At 40.2% G+C, this 16,618-nt stretch overlaps 1 protein-coding gene across 2 annotated transcripts in view; it reads left to right on the top strand.

The window, feature by feature from the left end:
* The window catches only part of Srgap2 (SLIT-ROBO Rho GTPase activating protein 2), a 240,927-nt gene that overhangs the window by 90,161 nt on the left and 134,148 nt on the right, over positions 1-16,618 (top strand). For both annotated transcript variants that reach the window (XM_026387464.2, XM_026387465.2), the window contains exon 3: positions 2,419-2,611. In XM_026387464.2, the coding sequence (XP_026243249.1) occupies positions 2,419-2,611 (193 nt within the window). The remainder of the gene's footprint in view (positions 1-2,418; positions 2,612-16,618) is intronic.

Raw genomic sequence — 16,618 nt, 5'->3', positions numbered from 1 at the left:
ACGCTGGGGCTCTATTTCTTTTGTTTCTCAGACAAACATTAATTTAGTTTTAGCCATGTGCCTAATTATGTGACCCTTTGGTATATTACTCACTGATTCTTAATTTCAGTTTCCTTTTCTATGCAGTTGGGATAATTAGAGATACCTTATATATTAGGCGTGAGAATTAAATGAGATAATATATATGCAAGTTCATATAATGTGTCCAGTAAACACAGGTACCCTTCCCAGAAGCGTCCAGAGAGGGTACCTGAGGATGGGCTGCAGTTTGTGCTATGCTGCCCACTCACTGAGAAAGTCAGGGTGGGAATCCACACTGGCTAGGTGTGCTTAGTGGTGTTTTAGACTAATTCACATGTCTTAGAGGTCCCCTATGATGTGCTTGGTCCTTGGACAGAACAGCCCTGGAGTGGCCCTACTTCTGGAACTTCATGGGTATCATAGGACTTTGCCTAGAGTTTCTAGAACAATCTATTATGTTCCTACCCTTAATTAGAGAGATTACTGAAGCAGAGTTTTGGGTGAATCATAGGTGACCCTCAGGGGCCTGACAGCCTCACTCCCTTCCATTTCCCCTTGTACCTTTGCTCCTGATTAGGTACCCAGAGAGCCATTTTACTTTAATAGGTGGTTCTTAGGTAAGGAACAAGTTCTAAGGACTATCAAGGAGTCCTTTGGATGCTACCTCTACCTAGTCTGCTTGCTGCATGGCTACCACTGCTAGCTTTTCATTTCATTAAGACAGAAGGGGGCCAGATGCCTCTAGGAAGCAGTCTTGACAAGGGCTTTACCTTTGAGACTCAGAAATCCCTGGCAAAAACCAGGTGCCTGACATGACCTCTGCAGAACTTTCCCCCAAGTACCCTTGTAATCAGACTCCAAAATACACAGAACAAGAGAGCTTTGATGAGTGATGACTTAGGCGGCTTTTCTGTGCAGCCTTCTGTCTGCTTGAAACAATCCTCCAGTGCTCAGTTTCAGTTCAGGTGAGGTTACTGTAGTTCTGGGTGACGTTGTGGTTGGCAAGGGGGAGGCCTGGGGATGAAGAGGATGAACTGCCGGATCTCCCACAAAGGATCAGATATGAGTATGTTGCATACTGATAGCTATAGAAACAGAAAACCAAAATGAAGATGGGGCTAGATTATGACTCCCAAGCTACGCCGAGGCAAAGCCAATTGCACCTTTACCCATCCTTGTTGCTTTAGCATTATGACCCAGTACCAGATTTGCCTCTGAGTTATTTGCAGCTCACTGTCATATCCTAATATACTTGGAGCTGAGCATGCCTACAGGGGGAAGGGATCAAAGAAATAGCTCCATTCTGACTGAGATGGCGCTTGGGACATAGCATCAGCAGGATCCAGGCTGCAGGCCTTCTCTGAGCTGAAAAGCACTCTGGTATTGGCAGGCTGCTTCCCGGGAGTGCCAGGTCTCTTGTCAGTAAAACATGCAGTGTTGCATTCAAGGCAGATCTGGTTGCATCTGGAGCTGCCATTGCTGTAGTTCCACAGAGACGGTGTGTGCTAGCCCTGTATAAGGACAGACTAGCCAGAAATCTGCCAGACTAGAGCTTAATCAGAAATGTTTCTAGCTCTGACATAACAGATGCTCTGAGGCATCTTCCATGAGGATGAAGCAGCAGAGATATAAATGGTATTTTTTGTGAAAAAGATCTCTTTCAAGTCAACTCTTTTTTTTATTTTTAAAGCTATTTATTTATTTTGTGGTGCTGGCGTTCAGACCAGGGCTTCACAAGTGCTAGTTATACCCCAGTTCCCAATTACATACTGTGACATTAAAAACTATGAAATGATTGATGTTGAATGGTTTGCTTGCCCAGAAGTCATGGTGCTTGTTTCATTCTTGATGGTCACCATTTGACAGGTCCCTTTCTACCACCATTAAAATATCCTGACCCTCACCTTAGTATATGAAGATGCTGAAAGATATTTTTGAAATTATGGGGAAAAGTATGAAAAATAAAGTTAGTCTGTTTGGGTTTGAACCCCAGATTTACTACTTACTAGCTTGGCTTCTTCAAGATTTGGTATTCTCATCTTTAAAATGGGAATATGGTAGTACCTACCTCATAAGGTCAATAATTTATTTGGGCTCTAGAGGAGAATCCAAATTTTGGCACTATGTCAGAAACTCAGTAAAATGAATATTATTATGTCCAATAAATATTTCTCCTAAATTATTCAGCAGATTTCTGATCCACAGTGTTCTTCAATGTTCCATAAAGAGTTGGTGGAGTTTTGGGATATGCCTCACATTATATGGCCAGTTTAAACTTTAGGCTTTTTGATGAAGGGCTTTGAATTCCCCAGGGGACAGGAAACAAGAAAATGATCAGGGTGTGCAGTATGTTTTGGGGGGCTGTCCATCTGACTGTTTTCCTTTGTTTTGTGGCAGAGATCCGGGCTCAGCTCACAGAGCAAATGAAATGCCTGGACCAGCAGTGTGAGCTCCGGGTGCAGCTGTTGCAGGACCTGCAGGACTTCTTCCGGAAGAAGGCTGAGATTGAGATGGACTACTCCCGCAACCTGGAAAAGCTGGCAGAGCGCTTCCTGGCTAAGACACGTAGCACCAAGGACCAGCAATTCAAGTATGGACTCCATGGTTATGGCCTTTGCTTTTAAAGTCCTTGAGAGTGGGATCTGGGGTGGAGGGAGACTGAAGATGCCACTTAGATCCAGTTGGATTCATGAGCCAATGACTTCAAATTGATGAAAAGCCTCAAGGACTTTCCCTTTTTCACATTAATCTTACATGTAATGTGTAGTTCTCCATCTTGTAGAGATCTGACTAGAGGATGAGCCATGCTAATAACAGTAAACTTTTTTTGTAGTTCTAGGGATTGAACCCAGGTGTGCTCTACTGCTGAGTAAGTCCACATCCTTTTTACTTTTTATTTTGAGACAGGTTCTTACTAAGTTACTGAGCCTGACCTTGAACTTATGTTCCTCAGCTTCTGGAATAGCTGAGATTACAGGCCTGTGCCACTGCGCCTGGCCAGTATAGACTTTTATAGCTATTTCTATGTGTCAGTCATGGTTCTAAGGGCTTTGCATGTATGTCAGCTAACTGAATGCACATAACTTCATTTGTTTGGATTGTTATTACTCCTGGTTTACATGTGAGGAAGCTGAAACATAAAGAGTTTAAGAAAATTAATCCAGATCACATACACATATCCCTAATAAGTTGTAGAGCTAGAATTGAAATGTAGGCTGGCTGGGTCCAGTTTCTGTACTCAACCATTTCATCAAACCATTTTTTAAAAAATATTTTTATATGTATGGACCTTTATTTTATTCATTTATTTATATGTGGTGCTGAGGATCGAACCTAGTGCCTCACACATGCTAGGCAAGCACTCTACCACTGAGCCATAGCCTCAGCCCTCATCAAACCATTTTTAATCATAAGAAATGAATGATATAGCCAAACAGCTAAATCTATGCAGTTACTAAGGTCTATTCCTTCTACATTTACAATCTTTTATGCACCGGACCCCTTTACTCTGTTCACATTGCTGTTCTCTAGTTTAGAGCATCATCATTTGATTGAATGATTGCAATACCTATTCTGTTATCCATAGCAGAGGTTTTCAAACCTGACTGCATCTCAGAATTTCCTGGGTAACTTTTTTTTTTTATATTCATTTATTTATATGCAGTGCTGAGAATCAAACTCAGGGCCTCACACATCCTGGGCAAGTGCCCTACCATGAACCACAACCCCAGCCCTCCTTGGATAACTTTTTGCAGTTCTAGAGTGTGGTCTCCTATTCTAGAACAATTAAATGAGAATCTGAGGAGGGGGGCCTGAGTAATAGGATGATGTAAAAGCTTCCCATCCTGTGAAGAGCCACTATTGAGGTTCAAAGTCTACAGCTTCTCCCCATTCCAATCTGCTTGGTCCAGATATGATCAGATTTAGAATTACTGGAACACACTGAGGATTGAACCCAGTGCCTCACACATGCTAGGCAAGTGCTCTACCACTGAGCCACAACTGAGGATGAGACAGTTTTCTGTGTACAAAACTTTCAATGACTCCCTATCATCTATGGTGTAATCTTCCATCTGCATCATCTGGGTTGTTAGAAATTTAGTGCCTCAGACCCCACCCCAGACTTACTCTACAAGATCCTCAGGTGACAGAGAGTCTGTTGAAGTTCAGGAAGCACTTCTTGGGCTGGGGTTGTAGCTCACTGGTAGAGTGCTTGCCTAGCACATGTGAGACACTAGGTTCCATCTCAGCACCACATATGAATAAATAAAATAAAGATATTGTGTCCATCTACAACAACAAATATTTTAAAAAAAAGAATAGAAGAAGTGCTTGTCTATTCACAAAAGCGCACACTTCTTGGTTTGTCCTTCAAGCCCCTCTACATCTGGCTCAACTAATGTTCTACCTTGTTTTTTGTTTCTGGTCCAGCATACATTAGCCAAATAGATCATTCACTCCATTGGGCGGCTGATATCTGTTAATTGAGCTTATGAGTTCATTTTTCACATCTCTGTGTGTGTAAGTCATGAGACCCATCTAAACTGCTCCCTAAGAAACATTAGTTATTCTCTCAGAAGAAAAAATGTTCTCCATTTACTAAATTCTTACAACATTTTATTCATTCTTAGGACATTCAGCACAGTCTGATCTGTATCATCTTCTCTTTGTGGACTACACAATCTTGTTTTGATTCATTTTTCAGTGTCCTACTGTGTGTAGCAGAATATGTGGTACAAAATAGATGCTCAGTAAATATTGTGGAATGAGTAAATGAATGAGAATTTTAAGATTATACCTAATAGATAAATCAGCTATTGTCATATTAAAAAATAATTAATGCCAAGTCTATATTATTCCCCCTATTTTAAATTCTTCTATATTCTCCAAATAACACAAGGCAGAAATTATCCTCTTTAAGCCAGCTTTGAGCAATGAATATGGAAATTAAGATGGAGAAGAATGTATGACACTCTCAGTACCAGCCAGAATAAGATTTTCCTCCAGATGTTTTCTCCCCTCAAAGTCCCTCATCTTTCCCCAATTCTGTTCTCTTTAAGAATCACATGTCTATCTCAACAGGAAAAAAATTAAAAACAAACAAAAAGATAAAAGAATCATCTGATAATAAAATATTATTTTAGTATGTGATAAATGAAGACATGGGGGAGGAATCATTTGCTTTAGAAAATGGTTTAAAGTTGGATTTATTTGGTTGGTGAGCTCCTCCTAAGTTTAAAATAGCATTTAATTTTTAGCATTATATCATATTCTCATTTAAGTACATTTATAAATTATAAATTAGGATACAGCTGTGTTAATCTCTAAGTCTGACTTGCTCTAAGATCACATATAAGGAATAGGATGGTTTTTTTCCAAAACTCAAGAAAACTGATTCCCTTTTGATAAAGCTGGTACCTGTGTTATTTTTTTCTTATATAGCCAATGAATATTTACTGAGAGCCAGTCCTGTGTTCAGTATTGAACAAAGTATTGGAAGAGACAACAGAAGTGTATTGTGTATATACATAGAGGGTCATATCTGGTTGGAAAGAAGGATTTTGATTATAGGAAGCAGTCAGAGGATAAAGCAATATGCTCTTCTTAAGAAATCTTTGGTGTTATGTAGGACATAGATATGATAAAAGATCAGAAATACATATCAGAGATACAGGATCTAGAATATTCAGGAGAGTTTTTATGAAGCATGTAGGACTTAGGTTAGATTTTAAAGGCAGATTTCTATAGAAAAAGAGAGAACAGCATTAACAGGTGAGGGGAGACAGGGATATTTGATGGTAAGTGAGTGTAGGGACTAGCGTGGGATCCAGGCACCGTTCTTCTTACACATTCATTTAACTAATCCATTGTGTATTCCTTAAACTCCTTTATATGCCTTGGGATATAGCAGTGAACAAGCCCTGCCCTGTCCATAAGGCACTTACAATAGAATGAGGAAATGGGCATTAATCAGATAACTCCATTAGGTATATAGTTTAAAGTTGGGGTAGGTATTAAGGGAAGAAAAAGTACGGGGTGGTACGAGAACCTAGAAGAGGGGGACTTCTCCACTACTCTGTCCATCACATTATGATGGTTTATACCAATAACTTCCCTCTGGTCTTAGCCTGGGTAAGTCTACTTAATCAACATACCCTTTTATAAACCTACTGAGTACTGTGCACTGTGCTGATTCCTTTGGAGACTAAAATAAGCTTTGGAATTCTTACCTCAAAAGAAAGAGAGTTAGATTTTCTCCCCCTTACCAGGCAGGTAAAAAGATGGAACACCTGTAGGATAGTGTTGTCTGATGGAACTAGAAATATTTCAAGTAGAAGACTGATAAAAGTTCCTCCCAGTGATTTCTTATCAATAATTTCATGTATAAGGCATCATGAGAGATGCAAAGATGTGATCCCCAAGCCCAGGAGCTTTCTATCTGTTAATTTCCTGTTTTTAAGTGGTCAAATGTGGTCACGTGATAACAATTTCACATGGTACAGCCTAATAAAGAGTTGATACATACATATAAGTGCACTTAATATAAACAAGATGCTAAGAAGCTGGATAAGAGAGATCCGGTCAACACCCTACTTTCATACGTGATTTATTCCTTAAGATAAGTCAAATAGCTGAAAGTCTAACTGCAGTTTTATGTGGAGCAGGTGGATTGTAATATTATAAGTACATATGTGAAATCCTGAATTATATTTCACCTGATAATTTTTCAGTATTTTGTACCTTATATTTTCTTCACAATTAAATCCACAACCTACCTGCTTAAACCCTTGAACATCTGAAGAGTCCCTGTGGCTGATTTCTACCCTGGTCTTATGGGTGCAGTGTTGAGTCCTCTACTTCTCAATACAACACTAGGAAATAACACTTTCATTTTTCCATTTTCCACTCATTTTGTGTTGAGTAACCAAGGTGCTTGCATAGTACAAGCATTGCTGCATAGAGACACTTGCTGTTGAAATCAAACAGGCATTTGGCAAGTGACACCACCAGGCCAAACTTGACACATTTTTTGGCAACAGAAAATTTGGCCTTTTATCACAGGAAAGGTATTTTAGGTATGTCTGATTTGGTTAACATATAAGCGTAGCTGCTGTAACAGACACTGAGTAATAACTTTCACATGATAGAGGTTTCCTTTCTCTGCATGTAATAGTTTGAGTGTTAGCTATCCAGAACTGTTTCAGGCTCCTTTTCCATCTCCAGAGAGCTGTCCTTGTCTGTATGACTCAAGATGGCTCACTGCCACTAGGTTCCCATTCAAGCCAGCTGGAGAGGCAACAGGGCAAAGGGCAAATATGTCTTTATTCTTTAAAGATGCAGTCTGGAAGTGGCACATACATGCCTTCAGCTCACACCCTGCTGGCCAGACTTGGTCACATGGTTATGCTGAATTGCAAGGGAGGCTGGGAAATGTAGTTATTGCTGTGAGTGATTAGAAAGCAGAGTTTTCTATTAATATATAAAAGTAGGGGAAACGTATTGGAGAACAGTTATCAGTATCTGCCACAATATTCATCTGTGATCTGTGAAAGGGCAGGTGCACAAAAGAACATGGCCACCTAGCCATATAAAGGGCTTTGTTCTGGTTGGAGGACTAGGGAGAACTTCATGAAGGTGAAGTTCAATGTATAAGAAATGGAAAAATGAAAGTGCCAATACTAGGTATTGATCTTATAAGTTCCCTATAATTGAGACAATGCAGAAGTTGTAAAAGGAGGATGAAGAAATGAGAAAGAAGCATTTTAGACAGAAAGGTATTAATAAAGGCCCAGAGGTGTAAAAAACTCAAGGCAAGTGGACAATTAACCTGCTTTGTTGAAGAACAAGAATCATCAACATGATAGTGAAATCAACCCGGAAAAGTTGGTAGGACCCTGGAGATTTCAGAGGTTTATGAATACCATGTGATGGGGTTTGGACTTTATTCTGTCAGCATAGGGGAGCCATTGATAATTTTTGAGCAAGGCGCATAATGATGGATGTGCTTTAGAAAGGTTACTATGGCAACAATGCATACGCTCAATTGCAGTGGAGAGACTGGAGGAGGAAGACCTGTTATTAAGGTATGGCTGCCCAGTGGTGAGGTTAATGTGGACCGAAACTCAAGTCATGTCCTTGGAAATAGAAAAAATGGAGCCAAATGTGAGGGCAGTAATCAACTGAAGTCCAAGAAGCTGGGCCAGAGAAAGGACTCTTGGTTTCCTGGATCTCTGGAGTGGCAATTGTACTGTATTTTCATTCAGCCATTAAACTGTAGCCTTGATTTTGCTGACTCTAGGATTGGTCCCAGAATAGTTCATTCTCTGCCCAGAGCATCTCAGCGGGCACTCATCACCTCCCCCGGAGCTGTAGCAGCTGTTGGCCCAGCAATGCCATGAATTTGTCTCTCTGTGCTGCCAGGAGAGCAGCTGCCAGCAGCAGCTCTGGACAGACACGTCTCAGGGCCATGGAAACTATTCCACTTGGGATGGGACAGGTTTACCAGGGCTGAATGCAGTCCACATGGACTCATACTACCCTTTTCCAGGCCAGTTTCTCACCCTGCTTCCATTGCAGCCTCTCATCCGGGGTTAGGTTGGGTATTCTGTTGCAGTTTTAAGTGACTGCATTGAGGGACAAATGTTGCGGAACTGCTTTTTTTCATCTTCTCTTGAACAACTTCTTCCCCTGGAAACCATTATCCTGTCGCTCTTTTGGCTTTGCTGCTTCTTCTGCTTTGCTTCTGCTCACCTTTTGTCCTCTCCCACACTGTGCTCAGTGCAGACAGCCTCATTAAAGCCCACACAGCTTCAACTCCACGGCAAAGCCTGACCCAATGGTCCCATCCCTCTCTTTCTCTCCCAGAGAAACAGTGAGAGATGCTGCACACAGAACTGTACCAATTATTCAATTCTGCCTTCTTCTGTTTTAAGATAGGTAACATGGCTTCCCTATCCTTGAGACTCTGTTAATGTCTGAAATTCTGTCAGCCTGTTTGATTAAGAGCAGAGATAAAATATTATGTGAGGGTAGGAAGCCTTTCTAGGGAAAATGTTCTTGCAATTTCTTTGGCTCCTTGAAGAGCATAAATGTATTCCTATTTGTTGCTGAGCCTTTGATTGTCTCTTTTAAGTGGAATCTGTGTTAATATTACCCAGCAGGATTCTAATTGATAATGCACTGGTTGCTTTTTTTTTTCTTTTTTACATAGACTTGCTGTAAATTACCTTTCAGACAGCTCACTTGGTTTTGATCTCTTACTTTTAATAGCTCATTTCTTTGTTTTATTTTGAGGTAGCTTTTTTTTTTCTATTGCATTTTTAGAGAAATACTTCTATGTTGCTCTCCTGCTGTGTTCCTTGCAGAGGTCTCATGCTATTTGATAACCCACTGTCAACATCTTTTCTTTCTCCTGCTTTTCCTTCTCCTCAACAAATATTTTTTGAACATTTTAAAGGTATTATTCTATATTCTTATAGGAGGGAGTCACAGAAGTAAAAATAGTGGTTCTTTCCCATTCAGATTTGTTACTAAATCAGGAAGAAATCATATCTGAATGCAAGAACACAAATCTTCAGTGTAAGGCCATATGTGGTAGCATCAAGTACGTGCTACCGAAGAAAGGATGCATAGTGATCAGGAAACTTCAGCTAGGATATGGGATTTTATCCAGGCTCAGAAGAAGACAGATAGGATCTCTTTTTTCCCTCACATGTTTTTATGGGTGCACTATTGTTGTACATAATGGTGGGATTTGTTGTTAAGTATTCATGCATGCGCACAATATTACAATATAATTTGGTCAGTTTCCTTCCCCAGTATTTCCCATGGCAAAGCTTGACCTGTGATCCCATCCATCTCTCTCTTTTTGTCCCAGAGAAACAGTGAGAAACAGTGTCCTCCCTCCCCTTCATCCCTTTCTTCTATTCCTCAGATCTCCCTTCAGTTTTCATGAGAACAGGATCTTGATAGATGGAGAGAAAGGCAGGGGAAGTTGTTCTGGACACAAGGGGCACAGCTGGAGGAAAATTCACAGCTCTTTGGGGTATTAGGACTACACTGATTTGGCTGGGGTACAAGTGGATATGGAGGAATTGGGCAAAGGGAGGCACATCATGCAAAGCCCTGGCTCTTGACTGAAAGATCTGGTCCTATGCCGTGGACACCGGAAAGCATTGAAACTTTGAATAACTTATTGTCCAGGCTTAGGTATGAACTCTACTTAAGGAAGATTAACCTGGTGATAGTTTGCTAAGTGACAAGAAATTTGAGACAGGAAAACCAGTTATGGCAGTAGATAATAAGGATCTAAATTAGGGTAGGATGGTAGGAATGGAAAGAATAGAAATTTATCCTTCCATCCTCTTAGTGAATATGTATTATGCTCTGACCCTGTGCCAGACACATGCCAGGCAAGACAGATACTGCTCTCTGCACTCCTGGAGCTTACAGTCTAGAGACAGATGGACAGCACCTGGTGTAGGAAGCACCTCCAGGAATTGCTGACTGATGGGATTCAGATTTCAGTGAGCTTAGAAACACAAAAGAAAGAGATCCAGGGAATTTCTTTTTAGATTTAGTGCCTGGTAAATTAATGGTACCTTAACAGAAATACAGAAGTGAGAAGAAGGAATCGGTTTTGAAGGACTAGGATATGAGAAATTTGGTTTTTGGAAGTTAAGTTTTAAAATGCATGGAGGATATTGAAGCCAGTGTTTTTTAGTAATTGACAGAAAATGAACAGCTATATGTAGGGCTTAAAGAGAGGTCAGGATTGTTGGAAGAGATTTGAGTATGTTTTAAAGAGGTGATATTTGAGACTGAAAATGTTTGTAATTTCCAACAGTGAAGAAACTCAGAAAAAAAAAGGGAGATTTCCTTTGTATTGTCAGTTGTATTCAGATTTCAGAGAGTAGAGAGGAATTTAAAAACATATATATTTATAGTGATTTATTCAGCACACATTTTTGGGACCTAATTATGTACTAGATATCGATCTAGGTTCTGGGAATAGAAAGAACAAGATAATGTCCTATTCTCATCAATTTTAAATTAACAGTATGTTAAGGGGGTATACAATGAAAAATAAATCTGCTTAATTATTTGTTCATGAGTTGTGTTATTGTTGGGATTTGGGGGAGCAGGACTTAGCTATCTCAAGAATCTGGTAGACATTCAACCTGCAATACTCCTTTCAGTGGGAGGTTAGCCATAATTAATTAAAGAGAAATTATTGTAGAGTCTGTGTTCTTGGCCTTAGGCCCAGTATTTGAACTTGCACAGTATCAGCATTTATGACACCTACTGCTGATGGATTCCTTCTCTGGAGTTGAGTTCAGAGTTGTTCACCAGTCTCACGGGATAGCTCTAGGTTGAAAAGCACAGAGTCAATTGGCCATGGAGAATGTTATAGCTGAGGTTGCAAATCAGAACAGGGTGGAAGACCAGAAAGTTCCTCTTTTTGAGTATGGGATGACCTTAAGAGAAGAAGTAGGAAGAAGCATGAAATTACCAGAAAGGAGAACCCCTGACTTGCTGGGTCCAGTGTGTCATTCATTCATTTTGGACATATTTGGAAGCTGTTTGTTCCCTCTGGGAGGGTTTTACCCAGATGTAGCATCTGGAATTGAGCAAGGTTTGGCCTCCCTTCCCCGTGGCTCAACCTATTCTTATTGAGAAACTAATAAACGGTCCCTTGGTGTGTTTTTCACTGGCCCAGGCTGCATAGAACCTTTGGTGGTGGTTGGGTCTTTTTTAAAGGAAGAGTTGGGAGGGCTCCTCACATATGGGTAAAAAGTCAGAGGAAAGACACACAAGAAAACAGTTTGTGGATCAGCAGTACAGGGAGGTAGACAGTCTTTAGAACAAAGAAAGATCCAGTTGAAAGCTCCTTGGGAAAGTCATGACTTAGTAGAAAGAGCTTAGAGTTTTGAGCCAGACAGACTTGAGTCTGAAACCTGTCTCTTCCACTCATAGCTGTGTGACCTTGAGTGTGTTGCCTTAAGCCTCTGTTTTCTCATCTATGAAATGTGGATAGTAATACTTACCTTGAAATGTCATTCTAAGAATTAGATATCATGTATGTAAAGCATCAGTCTGATCCCTATAACTTAATAGTCACTGAATAAAAGTTAGCTGATATATCAACACTGTGAGCTGGGCTTGGTGACTCATGCCTGTAATCCCAGAGGCCTTATGCCAGTAGCCTCATCTCATCATTATAGGTTAGGGAATGATAGAAGGCCAGGAAGAAGCAAAACATGCTTTTATGAGCAATTGGGAGGATATTAGGAATTCATGAGGCTTTCTATGTCTCCTAAGATCTGGCAGTGGAATGTCAGGAGGCTGAGGCAGGCGGATCGTACGTTCTAGGCCAGCCTCAGCAACTTAGCAACTTAGTGAGACCCTGTCTGAAAATAAAAAATAAAAAGGGATGGGAATATGGTTCAGTGGTTAAACACCCCTAGTTTCAATCCCTGGTATTAAAAAAAAAAAATCAACACTGAAAGGAGTAGCATGATAATTAAGGTCACAGTTTCTGGAACCAGATTTATTAGGTTCACAATCCTATATTTCAATACTTACTATGTTACTGCAGATGAAGGTTCTTTATCACCTCAGTTTCTTCATTTGCAAATTGATGATAATAATAGAACCTGCCTCATGGGGTTTTATGCTGATTAAGTGTATTAATGTATGTGAAAACCTTAGGACAGCACTTGGCACTTGTACATAGTAGCAATACTTACTCTCATCCCCAGGAGTGGAGAATGAGCATAGCTAAGGTAGGTAAAACATTAGATTCATTAGTTATTTTCTGTTCAGAGTTAACCTTTCCTAAGCCTGGCTAGGTAATATGTCCATCTCCATTTTCCTTAGAGACCCCTGTGGGCCCACTGGAATAACAAACTCATCCACTCTCCTGAATTTTATGGTATGGCTCCCTTGGACAGGACATACTCAATTTTGTGACTCTAAATAATTATATGGCCAGTCCCTATCAAAAACTCAACAGTTGTATGTTTTGTCTTTCAGGGTGTCATATATTCAGCTCTGGTGTGTTATTTTTAATTTAGCCTCATTATTATCAAAAGGGGGAAATTTGTCATACAGCCACCCTCTGGTTTCCTTGTCCTCTTGGAATCAATAGTTAGCCCTCTTGCCAAATTGGTGGTGTTTATATAAAGATATAGTACAACTCAGTCAAAGAAGGCCAGTCCTGTTGAGCCTCCTGTAATGTCTGCCATTGAGATCAGCAGGCCACTGTAGTATAAGCCTCACCCGTGGGCACAACAGAATGTGATATACTGGGTTGTTGGTTTCATGAGGCCAAACAAAAGCTCCCAAGCTTCTGCATAAGTGGTCTTATCTCATCATTTTAGGTTAGGGAATGTTGAAGGAAGGGCAGAAGCAAAACATGCTTTTATGAGCAACTGGGAGGATGTTGGGGACTCCTGAGGCTTCCTGTGCCTCCTAGGATCTGGCAGTGGAATGTCAGCAGGCTTTCAGCTCCATGATGTAAAGATAGTGTTGAGCATGTCCCTTGTGCTGGGGTGTGGGGAGTGTATAGTATTCATTTTCTCTGCTCCTGTGAGCCCCATAATAATTCTAGGACAGACACCGGAAGCAATGTGTGGCTGGTTCTCGGAGTCTTTAGTTCTCAGGAATTTGTGGCCAATTAAATGAATTGTCTTTGATCTAGTTCTTTTTTAGAGGCCAAAGCATGTCATCTTATTGGGAGCTGACTGTTTTGAGTGGGAGGGTTTAGAAGATAAGAGGAGAATACTGTCTCTTCTGTACAGACTTTTGTCATTGAAATGGGAAAAATCAGGCAGGCTGAGAGAGAATAATAAGAATACAGGCGCACATGAATCTAAAACTAGGACCCCATTTAAAGGAGGTTCCAGTAGTCCCTGGGAAGGCAGGGAAGGTGGAGTCCTCAGGAAGAACTCATGCTTGGCTCAATCAGGGAAAGGTAAAAGATAGCACGGTTGATGTTCTCAATTAGATTCGGTCCCCTGTTAATTGAAGTAAAGACTTTAATATCTAATTCTTACACTGCACCAAAGTATCACGCTGTGAGGAGAAATGGAGTCATATGGGAAGGGCTCAGTATTAATGAAGGATTTAGGGAGAATGAGAAAAAGTAAGGTTTGGATTTTTCAGGATCATTTTTTTTTTCCTGCTAGCTCCTGCTTCTACCTCCCTCCTGTCATTGCTCCTGAGGTTTTCAATTCAGGGGGGATGAATCAGCCCCAGATCTGCTTCTTAACATATTTTGGGTACAGCTGGTGAAAGAACCCGGATTAAAAAATGAATCGAACAAACTAGGATTATCATCGAGGATGCTGAGCTGTGTTTGCCAATTTCTGCTTAAGCAGTAGAGACAGGGCATCCTTGCATGAAATTCAGACATCTCTCTGGCAGCCTTGAGCTGAAGTCAGGGTTGCAGAGCAAGTCTGGCAGCTCTCAGTCTGAACCCTCGTAAACAACAGCTGTTCAGAACGAAGTTCTGGGGCTGAGGGTAGGGGTTTCTGTTGATGTTTGAAATTCTTTGAATTTATAGGCAGCATCTAGAGGATTTGGCAAAAGGAGGAAGTTGTACAGGATTGGGGCAGTGTACAGGTGGAAATGATGCCTCTCGAAGACTTCCTTGGAAACAAAGCACAGGCTATAGAGTGGACTCTGAATGGAAAGCGAAGGGACCCCAGGGAGGTAGGCACAGTAAAGACATGCCAAGCTTCTAAGGTGTATTGACTGGACTCCTTCCCTCCTGCTCCGCCTTTTGTACATGTTCTGAACCAGACAGCCTTTTCCTTGTTTGGTAATGTGTGGAAATATGAGCCTTCCTGATCACAGAGTCCCAAACACATATGCATGCAGGTGCGTAACATGGTCTCTTTTATCAGCACCTCCCAAAGAAGTCCAGGTTCTTATGGTATTCTGATTATGAGATATTGTTACGGGCTTTGTGTTGGATTTTAAGCCTTGTGTTTACTAAATGTCAATTATGCTATTACTTCATTAATTGGAGGTAGCTCAGTATAGTATGGCTAATAAAAATTTCCTAAAAGTGCTATCCCTTTTTCCTCTCTCCCTTCTATTTTTTTTAATTAACAGTTTTTAAGTGATGCTGGGCCTCAGACCCATAGATTTGTGCATACTAAGCAGGTGCTCAACCATTGAGCCACACCGCCATCCTGAATACTGCCTCTTTATCTCCATCCCCAGACTCTAAGCCATATATTGAGTTTCCAGCCAGATGATGAGCGTTTAGGAAATGTACACTTTGCAACATAGTTAGGGAAGCCATAATGAAAAATACCTATGTAATATATCTTTAGTAGGCTTCCTTGGTACTAAATTAAAGAAAACTTTGTGATTGTTGCCTTTAATCAAATGAGGGGTCGGGGATAATTAATCAGGTCTGAGCAAATTTTCATTCCACTCAAATTAGCCAGAAACAACTGGTTTGAACATCTCTGATAAAATCATTTATTGTTTTGGAGGCTAAGAACATCCTTATATTATTACTCCTTTGGAAAACAAATCTACTCCTAGTCATTTTGCCCATTAGTGTGGAAAGTTAGTGAACACCAATCCTGATGTGTGAGATCATTCAGCAAACTTTTTTTCCCCCCATGCTGGGGATTGAACCCAGGGCCTTACACATGCTAGCCAAGTTCTCTATCACTGAGTTAAATCCCCAGCCCTCAACAAACATTTATTGAACATCTATTCTTTGCTAGGAATTAAATATACGCTGAAGAAGAAGCCATAATTCTAGTTCATGAAGATTGCTATTTAAAGTAAAATAGTTTCATTTTGTGCCTGTATATGTGTGTGTTCTGATAATCCATAGAGTTCAAGGTCAAAGAACCAGAGTTGTTGAATGATGCTTGTAGTCACTTGAAGTACATGAGATTTAGTAGTAAATACTGAGCTTCATTCTCATCTTCAACTATGACCAACAGGTTCTGCTCAGGTTCTGGGGTCATAGAGAGGACCAAGCCCTGCCCTCAGGAAGCTCCTGGTGTCATGTGGAAAACAGAGGTTTAAATAAAAAACAACATAAAGTAGCATATACTTATTGTTAAAGAGAAATGGGAGAAATGACTTCCTTTTCCTCTGGAAGAGAATCTTTCAAATAAAAATTTGCTTTAAATTTTAGCACAATTGTAGACTTCCAGAAAAATTTCAGTAGTACAAAGAATTTTCATATGCCATTTTACAAATTGCCCCCAAATGTTAACATATCACTGCATTTGCTTTATACTTTTCTCTATATACACGACCCACAGACTTATTTTGTTTTTCTGCAACACTTGTAAGTTGCAGACATGATTGCCCTTATATCCGTACATATGTATGTATTTACCAAAAATAAGGATATTTTCTTATAAAGTCACGGTTCTGTTATCAAAATAAGGACATGAAGATTGGCACAATAATATTGTCTAATTCATAGACATACATATTTTTCCAGTTGTTTCAAAAGCATCTTTTGAGGCAAAGGAAGATTCAAGATTATGCAATTCATTCAGTTGTCTTTAGGTTCCTTTAATGTGCAGTGATTTTCAAATCTTCCTTTGTATTT

Source organism: Urocitellus parryii, chromosome 9 (genome assembly GCF_045843805.1).
Source record: "Urocitellus parryii isolate mUroPar1 chromosome 9, mUroPar1.hap1, whole genome shotgun sequence".
Lineage (NCBI taxonomy): Eukaryota > Metazoa > Chordata > Mammalia > Rodentia > Sciuridae > Urocitellus > Urocitellus parryii.
Note: the sequence above shows the minus strand (reverse complement) of the source record. Positions and strands in the feature narration are given on the sequence as shown.